Source organism: Protobothrops mucrosquamatus, unplaced genomic scaffold (genome assembly GCF_001527695.2).
Source record: "Protobothrops mucrosquamatus isolate PMUCROS unplaced genomic scaffold, P.Mucros_1.0 scaffold3502, whole genome shotgun sequence".
In the NCBI taxonomy this organism is placed as follows: Eukaryota; Metazoa; Chordata; class Lepidosauria; order Squamata; family Viperidae; genus Protobothrops; species Protobothrops mucrosquamatus.
The window spans coordinates 13,040-26,066 of record NW_015389474.1 but is presented as its reverse complement, the minus strand read 5'-3'; the positions used below and the strand labels follow the sequence as shown (position 1 = coordinate 26,066).

General features: G+C 41.6%; 1 protein-coding gene across 1 annotated transcript; it reads left to right on the top strand.

Moving 5' to 3' along the window:
• Positions 1–3,584: 3,584 nt before the first annotated feature.
• On the top strand, positions 3,585–5,451 carry GDF9 (growth differentiation factor 9). The gene is made up of 2 exons (XM_015827112.2): positions 3,585–3,987; positions 4,511–5,451. Exons 1-2 carry the CDS (start codon positions 3,585–3,587, stop codon positions 5,449–5,451), a joined length of 1,344 nt encoding a protein of 447 aa, XP_015682598.2.
• The last annotated feature ends 7,576 nt before the right edge of the window (positions 5,452–13,027 follow it).

The following is a 13,027-nucleotide window of genomic DNA, read 5'->3' as shown; positions in this document are numbered from 1 at the left end:
CAAAAGGCACATACTGGTACACAACACATTAGCTAACTAGCCAATCTATCTATCTAGTCACTGTATTGTGAAACTGCATAATGAAACATTATGAGGGTCTTTGGATTTCTCTTCTACGTTAACTATAGATTGGAACTTGGTAGAAACTGTTACTCAGGAGTTAGGCTTGCTTGCTAGATTTGCCAAGGATTCTAATTAGAAATCTTCAGTAATAATTTTTCAGCTATAGAGTAGAGTAGAGTAGAGTAGAGTAGAGTAGAGTAGAGTAGAGTAGAGCAGACCTTGGAGGTCTTCTAGTCCACCCCTTGCTCAAGCAGGAGAAGCTATACCATTTCAGACAAATGTTGTCCAGTCTCTTCTTAAAAACTTCCATTGTTGGAACATTCACAACTTCTGGAGGCAGCTGGAGGAACTGATTGGAAAGCAGAACTATTTAACTCGTTTTTTGCATCTGTCTTTACACAAAGGGAAAAAAACAGACCAACTTATCAAAGATAGTGCCATAAAAAACAGAATAGAAATGCAAGTTAAGATAGGCAAGAAAATGGTAAATGAGTACCTGTCCAGCCTAGATGAGCTCAAATCGCCAGGACCAGATGGATTACATCCCACGGTTCTCAAGGAACTGACAGATGTGATCTCAGAACCACTGAACTATATTTTTCAAAGATCCTGAAGCACAGGGGAACTACCAGAGGACTGGAAAAGAGCTGATGTAGTTCCCATCTACAAAAAAGGAAAAAAAATGGACCCAGGAAATTACAGACCTATCAGCCTGACATCAATACCTGGGAAGATCCTGGAAAAGATAATCAAACAACGAATCAACGAACACCTAGAGGCAAACAAAATCATTACTAAAAGCCAACATGGGTTTGTCAAAAATAGATCATGCCAGACAAATCTTATTGCATTCTTTGACCAAGTGACAAAATTAGTAGATCAAAGGAATGTTGTGGACATAATTTACTTGGACTTCAGTAAGGCATTTGATAAAGTAGATCACAACCTACTACTTGACAAGATAGAAAAATGTGGGGTAGACAGCACCACCACCAGATGGATCCATAGCTGGCTGACTGGCCGTACTCAGCGTGTGGTCCTCAATGGAACTGCATCTACATGGAGGGAAGTGTGTAGTGGGGTGCCCCAGGGGTCTGTTCTGGGCCCAGTGCTCTTCAACATCTTTATCAACGATTTGGATGAGGGGATAGATGGGGAACTCATCAAATTTGCAGACAACACCAAGCTGGCAGGAATAGCCAACACTCGAGAAGACAGGCTTAAGATACAGAAGGATCTGGACAGACTTGAACACTGGGTGCTATCTAACAAAATGAAATTCAATGGTGAAAAAAGCAAGGTTCTACATTTAGGCAAGAAAAACCAAATGCACAGATATAGTATAGGGGGTACCTTGCTCAATAGTAGTAACTGTGAGAGGGACCTCGGAGTCCTAGTGGACAATCACCTAAATATGAGCCAGCAGTGTGCTGCAGCTGCCAAAAAGACCAACACAGTGCTGGGCTGCATTAACAGGGGGATAGAATCAAGATCACGTGAAGTGTTAATACCACTTTACAATGCCTTGGTAAGGCCACACTTGGAATACTGCATCCAGTTTTGGTCACCGCGATGCAAAAAAGATGTTGAGACTCTAGAAAGAGTACTGAGAAGAGCAACAAAGATGATTAGGGGACTGGAGGCTAAAGCTTATAAGGAAAGGCTGCTGGAATTGGGTATGTCTAGTTTAATGAAGAGAAGGGTGAGGGGGGACATGATAGCAGTGTTCCAATATCTCAGGGGCTGCCACAAAGAAGAGGAGGTCAAGCTATTTTCCAAGGCGCCTGAAGGCAGGACAAGGAGCAATGGGTGGAAACTAATCAAGGAGAGAAGCAACCTAGAACTAAGGAGAAACTTCCTGACAGTTAGAACAATTAACCAGTAGAACAACCTGCCTCCAGAAGCGGTGAATGCTCCAATACTGGAGGTTTTTAAGAAGAGACTGGACAGCCATTTGTTCAAAATGGTATAGGGTTTTCTGCCTGAGCAGGGGGTTGGACTAGATGACCTCCAAGGTACCTTCCAACTTTACTATTATTATTATGATATGATATGATATGATAGGATAGGATAGGATAGGATAGGATAGGATAGGATATCATATATCAGTGATGGTGAACCTTTTAGAGACTGAGTGCCCCAAAACCGGCCTGCCCCCTGCCCCTGGTCTGCCCCCCCGCTCCGGCCGCCTGCAGGGCCATTCACCACAGATCACCCAGGTAGCCTTGCAGCGCCATGGCGGCCACACCCTCCACCCGCACCCCGCAGCATCATCTGCACATGATGGGGCGCAAGGGCAGTCTTGCCCCTGCTGCCTGGCTGCCACGTGCTTGGCTGTGCTGCTCCACATGGGGGAGCCTGGGGGAGCCTCTCCTCTGGGCAGGCTGTTGGTGAGGATGGAGGTTGTGGGGGGAGGCGGGGCTAGGGCAATGGCGCACGTGCCCATAGAGAGGGCTCTGAGTGCCACCTCTGGCACACGTGCCATAGCTTTGCCACCACTGTCATATATCATCAGCCATTTGTCCAAAATGGTATAGGGTTTCCTGCCTGAGCAGGGAGTTGGACTAGATGGCCTCCAAGGTCCTTTCCAACTTTATCATTATTATTATTATCATATTATATGCCTTCTCATATTTTTGGGATCAATATTTTGCAAGAAAAATGGGCAAAAGTCAGGATAAGTATTCATTCTTATAACGTGCACTATTTCTTTGCCTCCTTTTTCCAACCACTATAAGTTCTTTTAATAAAAAACAAGTAGCAGCATCTGCAGTTCATTTTTCCCTTCCATTTCATTATGGAAAACTCTCTAATGAAATTATCTTGCCATTCATTGTGGCTTAAGCAGGAAAAGTTATTTTACACTGGATCATTATTATCATTCTTAAAATTGTAGAGATTTTTTTAAAAAAAATATATATTAAAGAGCCTGTTTATTTTATTCACCTTATCATAAAATAAAACAAGTTATACAGTGGTAATATTGACCCTTTCTATCCTCCAGGAATTCATTATTCCCTATTTGCTTGTCTTCACTTGAAAGATCAATGGAATGAAAAGCACATCCCAAACTAACACTAATCTGTGAATGTTTCTTTAACATGCACAGGATTATCAAATTAAATTTCTAGCATCTGGCACTAAAGTTAAGCACAGCTGTAGTTTTAGAATCAGGTCTAACTAACCTTAAGCAGAAGCTTAAATCTCTCTTTTCACAAGGAAGTCCTATTTTGAACTAGAGGCTTACTTTCTGTTACAGGGTCACAGCATACATTTCACCACATGTTCCAAATTATTTTAGTTAATCTAGTTTTAATGTTACTAAAGCATAGGTGAAAGGGGCTGTCACTTAAACTTATTCACAAGCCTGAAGTAAATGGGATGACACCATCAGGTGTGTGTCTTTCCTTCGTGTCTAATTAGTGCAGCTTTATTTAAGAGGCTAGAAGGAGCTGCTTCAGTTTTTTGAGGGTTTGATCTGTTATGGGGGAGCTAGTTACTTTGCCTAACTAATTCTCATCATGAAGCTTTTGGGGGGACTCTTTATTTGTTTCTACTTGAATGGATTGTTTTTTCATGGGGTCCTGTGTTCCCCCGGTTTGAGACATGAAGGGACTTCTCAGCCATTACTGCTGTCAGAGGTGAGGGACTCTGAGAGATCTCCTTCATCTCTGTTTCTTCCCAAAGAAAATGGCCAAGATCTATATGCCCCTCTTTTTAAGCTGCTGTCTGGCCACAATCCCCAGGGCTTGGAAAGTGATATCTCAAGACTACCTCCAGATTCTAGAGGTCTGAGATACATGAAGAACCTGTATAAAATGTTTGCTACCAAGGAAGGTGTTCTTAAGGGCAACAAAAGGCATCTCTACAACACTGTCCGCCTTGTCACACCACAGGCTGAATGCAAGCATCCCTCTACTAATGGTATGTGAAAACTTTGTTTGGGTTAGCTAATTCTTTTTTGCCCCTTGTCAAAATATGGGTCTGAGGGAATCCTTTTGCTTCTTGCGTGTTCCTCCATATAAAATGGGATGGTGTACATCTTTGGGGTTTCTTTTAATAGTGTAAAAATATATACTGCTCACAAAAATAAAGGGAACATTTTACCATGGAACTGAAGGGGTTTGCGTTCCCTTTATTTTTTTGAGCAGTATATATTTTGCTATAGTTGGAAAATTACCTTTTCTTAGTAAAATGCTAATAGTGTGGCTGTTTTGTTTCTCCAAAGCTTTATACTGATAAGCTTTTTTTAAAATGGGTATTCAAAATGGCCACCACCCTAAAATGACTGCCTTCCTTGCCATTTGCTGAGAAAAAAAAGTATGCCTAATCAAAAGTCTTACTGAGATTAATTGCTGTCATTCCCAAGTATAAAGTGATTAAGAGAAGCAAACTGGGGGTGTAGGATTGCTTTGTTTAAACATTCTTTTCTTCAATCTCTTTGCAGGAGATCTTCATTCAGTAGACCTGTTTTTCAACTTGGATTGGGTTACTATCCAAGAGCACTTGCTCAAGTCAGTCTTGCTCTTCTCATTTGATGAGTCTGTTTCTACAGCCTCAAATCTTACATGTATTTATAATGTCATTGTTCGGGAAAGGGATGCCTCCAGTCAAGTGTGCATCAGTGTTCCACATGTATTCAACCTGCATATGGAACTTAGACACGAATGGATTGAGATTGATGTGACCACTATTCTTCACCCTTTGATAGTCGCCAAGAAAGGAAACATCCATATGGCTGTGAATTTCACCTGCTTGAAAAATGAACATTCTCCCAACTTTAAATATGATTTCTTCAATATGTCCCAAAGATCACTTTTTCTTCTCCTCCTTTATACTGTTGACACTAGTGAGCACGCTTATCACAGACGGAATTTTCTCCAAGTCAGAAGGAACCTTACATCTAATCTGAAAAAGGGTCCTTTCACAGTTCCCGGTGAAAAGGCCAGGAAAGGCCTTAAACAGGGAAGAAGAGCACCTCGTCACCGAAGAGAAGAAGGTGGGAAAATGAAAAACACTCCAGTTCCAATATTTAACATAAGTCAGTATTACAACCAGTTCCCTTTTCCTCAAAATGAATGTGAGCTTCACAGCTTTTGGCTCGAATTCAGTCAACTGAACTGGGACAAATGGATAATTGCACCACATAGATACAATCCTCACTATTGCAAAGGTGACTGTCCAAGGGTAGTGGGCCATCGCTATGGTTCTCCTGTGCACGCAGTGGTCCAGAATATCCTTCGTGAGAAACTGGATCCTTCCATCCCTGAACTTTCCTGCATTCCGGCTGACTACAGTCCTTTGAGTGTTTTGAAGATGGAGGCTGATGGATCAATTGTATACAAAGAATATCGCAATATGATAGTGAAAACTTGTACATGTCGTTAAAACCCATTGTGATGTACTAATGATCCTTGTAGTTTGGTATTTTCCCTAATTGTGAATTGCCAATTACTTGAAAAATAAAGTGTGGAGTGCAAAAGCAGATAATTCTAATGCAGCACTTGTTGTTCCTAACTTTTTCTGTTCTGCAAAAGAAATTAAAAGGTTTTCTTTCTTTTCAAAGTAGAAAAATTATCCATGAATTGTGGGAGGGTTTTTTGGTTTGACAAAAATAAAGCAGTTATTTCTCTAAATTAACAAAGGGAGTAAATACCATGTCATGCTATATCATTCTTGTTTAGTCTTTCCTGTGTTAAAGCAAATATAAAATTTTTTATGACAAGTGTTTAGGCACAGACGGTCTTATTGCTAACTTTCTCAATAGCTTAATTTTTATATTTAAGTGATTGAAGCTGGTTGTCTTGAAACTATTATAACTACCAGATGTAAATTTCATTTTAAAGCAATGGATAACTTTTTTTCTGACTCTGTAGGTTCATGTTGCAAAATAATAAGTTGCAGTTATCGGGAAATAACTTTGAGATTTTGTAATGACTATGTGAAGATACTTCTGCAATAATCAGCAAATTATGTTCTGTAATGTACAAATATTGATAACGGTATGAGCATGAGCTCTATGCAGAAGTTACCTTCTTGCAGGCTTGATGTGGGTGCTAGGACACCCTTATGCCAGTGACATAGAATAGAGCTGTTAGGGACCTTGGAGGTTTTCTAGTCCAGCCCCCTGCTCAAGCAGGAGACCCTATACCACTTCAGACAAGTGGCTGTCCAGTCTCTTCTTAAAAAGCTCCAGTGATGAAGTGCCCACAGCTTCCGAAGGCAAGCTTTTCCACTGGTTAATTGTTCTTACTGTTAAGAAGTTTCTCTTTAATTCCAGGTTGCATCTTTTCTTTGCAGCAGACCTAATAGGCTGAAAAAAATCCTTTTATAATGGGCCTTTATCCAATTTGTGACTTTAGTTAACACTGACATTCAGGTTTTAAATGCTTTCAATTTTGCATTCTGATTTATCAATGGAAAATATCATTCACCTAAATATAAATTAAAAATCTGCACCATGTTCCATGATAGTGAACTTTAAAAAGTAGGTGTTCTGTAGACATCTTAAAGCTTTTTAAGGTTCCATCTTTAACTGAAATGCCATTTAAGTGTATTTATAAACCTGAACCCTTGCTGTTAATAAATATGAGTTGTAATTTGGCTTGTTTCTTTATTTTTCCATTAATCCCAATCCTTTATTAAATATCCTTTGTAGCAAACTTTGGTAGTCAAATGCTTTTATCAGTTTTTTTTTAAAAAGGTACTGCCTAAATGAAAGTAATTGTTTTTACATTCTTGGAACTATCTAGGTATGTTGAAATATGTAAACTTGATATTAAAAACAGCCATGTAATACACAGAAGACAATACAATCTTACCTAGTTTGTCTGCTATCTGAAGTTTGTGGTAGATTTTGTAACGGGCCATGTGAAGAGAAGGTATCTCTGTAATGAGCAATACATCTGTGATAGAAGGTGGATGAGATATGGGTTGTCAGTGTGCAAACAGAAGAATATTGCAGGAAGGGATTAGAAATTGGCACACTTGAATTTTCATGCCTTGGAAAGTAATCATGGATTAGTAGAAGAACAGATGGCATTTTTTTCCAATGTTACAATGCATTGAGTTTCAAAGCTGGATGTGAGCCTTAAGCTGAAACTTAAAACGTCCAGTGGGATAGTTAGCAACATTTTCAGGGATCTTGGGTGTCTTGAATAGTTTAGGAAAAAATAAGTTTGATTTGGACAATGTGCTGAATCAAACCATGTTTCTTTTAAATTGCAGCTGGATTTGTACAGTAAAGCACAATCACATATTTTTCTTAGACTAAAATATGCACTGAGCCTTCATCATGTTACCTTGTCAATGCTGAGCTATTCCTTCAGCCATTTGGTTGATTTACTGCTGCTGAAGCGAATATTTCCAAAGTTTTGAGCTACATCTCCAACAATCACATTAACCATGCTTAAAGAGCCTAATGAGGTTTGAAATCAAAAAATGGGTGTCACTTTTTTAGGACAGACCTACTATTCTTCCCATGGCTATGGGTGACAATGGCTCTGATTCCCATAATAGTTAGTTTCCATTAGCTGTTCTTTTCTTGAATATGTTGAATACCAATTTTAAAACCAAAGCACTGTTGGCATTGATGCCAGTGATCATTTATAGTACACTGATATCAGGTAACATCCCAGTGACTAGAGTTACTATGCCAGGTTTATATCCTGAACCACAAATCTGCAGCTGCCAAAAAAGCCAACACAGTTCTAGGCTGCATTAACAGAGGGATAGAATCAAGATCATGTGAAAGTGTTAATACCACTTTATAATGCCTTGGTAAGGCCACACTTGGAATACTGCATCCAGTTTTGGTCACCACAATGTAAAAAAAGATGTTGAGATTCTAGAAAGAGTGCAGAGAAGAGCAACAAAGATGATTAGGGGACTGGAGGCTAAAATATATAAAGAATGGTTGTTGGAATTGGGTATGTTTAGTTTAATGAAAAGAAGGACTAGGAGTGACATGATAACAGTGTTCCAATATCTCAGGAGTTGCCACAAAGAAGAGGGGGTCAACCTATTCTCCAAAGAACTCGAGGGCAGGACAAGAAGCAATGGATAGAAACTAATCCAGGAAAGAAGCAATCTTAGAACTAAGGAGAAATTTCCTGACAGCTAGAAAAATTAATCAGTGGAACAACTTGCCTCCAGAAGTTGTGAATGCTTCAACACTGGAAGTTTTTAAGAAGAGCTTGGACAGCCATTTACCTGAAATGGTATAGCGTTTCCTGCCTGAGCAGGGGGTTGGACTGGATGACCTCCAAGGTCCCTTTCAACTCTGTCATTCTGTTAAATAGCCAAAGGTTGTGAGGGACAAGCTCTTTCTGACCTGAAAGCATCAAAATGATATAGTTTGGATGTTTGTTATTTCCTTAATATTATTGCAGCACTAGCAGAAAATTTCAGCATTTTCATGGTTGGGTTGAGGGTTTTTGCAGTAGAAAAGCAAAGGCAATGACTGGGTTGGCAGCAATGGCTTTCTATTTAGAAAGAATGAATTGTTGAGACCAAGAAACAGTGAAGAATGATAGGAATCCAAGTCAGATCTCTAGATTAAGTTTGCAGAACAAACATGTTAAATCAAATGTGCTTGGCTGGTTGGTAGCTTAGGCACCTTCGTGAAACTGACCAGTATGGTTCAGTGCAAAGTCAGACATCTAAATTAAACAATGGTCCAGTTAACCATGTTAATTTTTGCTTGTTAGTAGAATTTATACTGAAATTACAGGCTGGTTTCTATGCCTATTTTAAATATAGATGAACATACCACAAAACACTGTTTTATTATATGGAAGTGAAGCAATATACTAGATTTTAATGTTGGATATTGGCTTGTGATAAACCTGTAAATATCACAGTTGTCTATATTAATGTAGGAAGCTAGGTGCAGAGGAACAAAAGGCATAAGTAGTATAGCACACACAGACTGACATAAAATGCATTAAGAATGTTGTATATGTAATTTGCATGGATTCAGCATTGGAAAAAATACTATATAATATTGTACAGCCTCACAGTCTACATCATTTATAATGTCTTGTTTGTGTAATGTGAAAATGGAGATAATTGACAGTGAATTCACTGTGATATCCAAGGCAAAAGATTCTTTATAAAAATGCACTATTTTGCCATTTGCTGACTTTGAATAACATTACAAGAATAGATAGTTTGACTGATGTTAAGACTAGGAAGGTCAAGTATAAGTTTGGAGAATAGCCTTACCAGATCCTGAGATGATGTAGAACTTCTTATTGATCCAAAGTCCTGACCAAAGAAACGTAAGTAACTGATGATATTTTGTCGGCCGTGACCAGGGGAGCGTTTTATCAGGTTCGCCTGATTCGCCAGTTGCGGCCGTTTCTGGACCGGGACGCCCTANGACCAGTTGTCGGCCGTGACCAGGGGAGCGTTTTATCAGGTTCGCCTGATTCGCCAGTTGCGGCCGTTTCTGGACCGGGACGCCCTACGCACGGTCACTCATGCCCTTGTGACTTCCCGCCTGGACTACTGCAATGCTCTCTACATGGGGCTTCCCTTGAAGAGCACCCGGAGGCTCCAGTTGGTCCAAAATGCAGCCGCGCGGGCGGTGTTGGGAGGGACTCGTCACTCCCACGTTACGCCGCTTCTGCGCAAGCTGCATTGGCTACCGGTGGCCTTCCGGGTGCGCTTCAAGGTGTTGGTTATTATCTTTAAAGCGCTCCATGGCACCGTACCTGGTTACCTTCGAGACCGCCTCCTGCCACAGATTACCCCCCACCGACCTGTACGCTCTCACAGAGTGGGTCTCCTCAGGGTACCGTCGGCCAGGCAGTGCCGGCTGGCGACCCCAAGGGGGAGGGCCTTCTCTGTGGGAGCTCCCACCCTCTGGAACAAACTGCCCCCAGAGATCAGGGTGATCCCTGATCTCCCTTCCTTCCGCCGCGCCCTCAAGACGTGGTTGTTCCAGCAAGCGGGACTGGCCTAGGGGATTTTATAGGGGTTTTAATTACTTTTAATTGGACACTTTCAAATATTTTGTTTTAATTAAATTTTAATTTGGTGTAATATGTATTTATGTTAGCTTTTTATCATCTGTCAGCCGCCCTGAGTCCGAAAGGAGAAGGGCGGGATATAAATGCAATTAATAATAATAATAATAATAATAATAATAATAATAATAATAATAATAATAATAATAATAATAATAATTATGAGCCAGCAGTGGGCAGCAGCAGCCAAAACAGCTAATACAATCCTGGGTTGTATAAACACATGTTGAGAGTTTGGAAAAAATTCAGAGAAGAGCAACTAAGATGATCAAAGGCCTGGAGATTAAAACATATGAAGAACGGCTGCAGGATTTGGGTTTGGCCAGTCTAAAGAAAAGAAGAAATAGGGGTGACATGATAGCAGCATTCCGGTATTTGAGGGGCTGCCCCAAAGAAGAGGGGGTCAAATTATTCTCCAAAGCACCAGAGGGAAGGATGAGAAACAACGGTTGGAAACTGATCAAGGAGGGAAGCAACCTTGAATTAAGGAGAAACTTCCTAACAGTGAGGACAATTAACCAGTGGAACAGCTTCCTTTCAGAAGTCGTGGGTGCTCCATCACTGGAGGTTTTTAAGAAGAGACTGGACAGTCACCTGTCTGAGATGGTATAGGTTCTCCTGTTTGAGCGGGGGGGGGGGCAGGTCAAGAAGACCTCCAAGGTCTCTTCCAGCTCTATTCTATTATATAAACTGGTACTACCACTTAACGGAGTAACAGCATGATAGAGTTGGAAGGGACCTTGGAGATCTTCTAGTCCAACCCCCTGCTCAAGATCTTTCCTTCTTCACTCTGCCTTGGAAAGACGCTCTGGGCTCAGCCCCTCTTGCTCTCCCAGGGGGGTGGGAGGGTGTGTGTGGGGGACAGAAGAAGACCCCAGAGACCGAAGCCAGAATCCGATGCTTTATTGCAGAGGAGGAGGAAATAAACCCAGGAGTGTTTTGGGGGGAGGGTCTCTAGGATGGCCCAGGACAGAAGAAGGGTCTTTGGGTCAAGTTGGAACACTGGCCACAATTCGGAAAGGCCGAAGGTCCCATGCAGAAAGGCCCAGCCATCATGGAAAGGATCCTGTGAAAAGAAAGAGAGTCGGGCATGCGGGATCCCGTGAAGCCACCGTGGCCTTTGAGAAGCCTTCTTGAGAAATATCAATTAAATGGCAGGATTGGGGTCTTCCTTCCTGCAAGAGAGAAAAGGGGAAAGAAGACGGGGTCCTCTGCATTCAAAGACAGCCCCCTAATCTCCCTAAGCCAGAATCGGATCATTTCCTGGGCCTAAGAGAGACCTTCCCCCTCCCTCCACGCTCTCCGTCCGTCCTTCTGAGCTGGGACTGGCCTCCACTGCCTGGTCTCTCTGATGGCTGGAGAAGACCCGGTCCTTCTCCTTTCATGGGTGTCCTGTTTGGGGCTTGGCTCACCCAAGGACAGATCCAAGAAAGATGGAAGCCTCAAGGATTCCAGAGAGATCCGCTTGGATCCAGTCCATGCTGGGATCTACCAAACTCTGCAGAGTGGCCTAAGGCTCAGTGCTCTTACCTTGGACAGGGTCCATGCAGTCCTTCAGGCAAGCATATTGGCAGCACTTCTGATCCCCCGAACACTCATCATCACTGTCACACTTCTTGACACAGGGAGCGACTTCGCCTGGTTTTGGCGTGGGACACCGCCCAGGCTTCACTGAAAAGGAGAACATTCCAGCGGTTTGTGGTTTTGTTCTACGTGAGCGTGTTACGCTGAACTAATNCCCAAGGGGGAGGGCCTTCTCTGTGGGAGCTCCCACCCTCTGGAACGAACTGCCCCCAGAGATCAGGGTGATCCCTGATCTCCCTTCCTTCCGCCGCGCCCTCAAGACGTGGTTGTTCCAGCAAGCGGGACTGGCCTAGGGGATTTTATAGGGGTTTTAATTACTTTTAATTGGACACTTTCAAATATTTCGTTTTAATGAAATTTTAACTAGGTGTAATATGTATTTATGTTAGCTTTTTATCATCTGTCAGCCGCCCTGAGTCCGAAAGGAGAAGGGCGGGATATAAATGCAATTAATAATAATAATAATAATAATAATAATAATAATAATAATAATAATAATAATAATAATAATAATAATAATAATAATAATAATTGGATATTACTCCAAATGTGGGTCTTGATTTGTGTTTGTTCTTTTCACCCCTTTAGTAAGATATCTTTTGCATGGGTGTAATTGGGTTCTTTCCAGCCCTCCAATTCTAGGATAGTCTAAGCATGATGGATACTAAGCAAAACAGGACTTGGCTAGTTTAGGGAAATGCAAAGTGCAGGAAGGAATGGCCTCTGATCCATTGCTGGATTTTGGAAATTGAGCAGTGGCATCAGTGGCTCAGGGGTAGAGAGCTCTTAAGACCAAAGCAAGAGGAGAGATAGCATGTAGATGAGTGTTCAAGGGATTTAGAACATGTAAAGGGAGCATCATCAGGAGAGGATGGCATACCGGTCTACGCCTAAGAAGGCCTACCTTCAAATGTTCCCTAAACAATGAAGTCTCAGACTAGCATGCAGGACATGCCTGCCTCAGAAGAAGCCACAATTGTGCTAATCCTGTGGAGAACCTGAGTGGAAAGTACAAAGGTGGTTCCCTAGATTTGCCACATCACCTCAAAGGTTGTCAGAACCAAGTCATGTGGGGAAAGAGGAGAGACCACAGTGGTGGATTTTACTAACTAATCACTGAAAAGGGAAATGATAACCATTCCATAAGTGGATGAACAATGTTGTTGAGACTGTAATGGATCTGTTGAGGTTATTGATATATTTTCACCAGGACTGAATAAGAGATGTTGTGGCTGATCTTACTTGTTGTCTGGGAGCAATAAGGGATTTCATTCCAGCAGAGAGTGGCTGTTTGTGCAGAAACCTATCTAGCTTGCTGCCATTTCTTACACTAATTCTGGGATAGCACT

Excerpts from the sequence above, each read along its gene's own strand:
- GDF9 (XM_015827112.2), top strand. The coding sequence starts at position 3,585 with ATGAAGCTTTTGGGGGGACTCTTTATTTGTTTCTACTTGAATGGATTG. Across the intron at positions 3,988-4,510 it reads CAAGCATCCCTCTACTAATG|GAGATCTTCATTCAGTAGAC; the intron begins GTATGTGAAAAC and ends ATCTCTTTGCAG.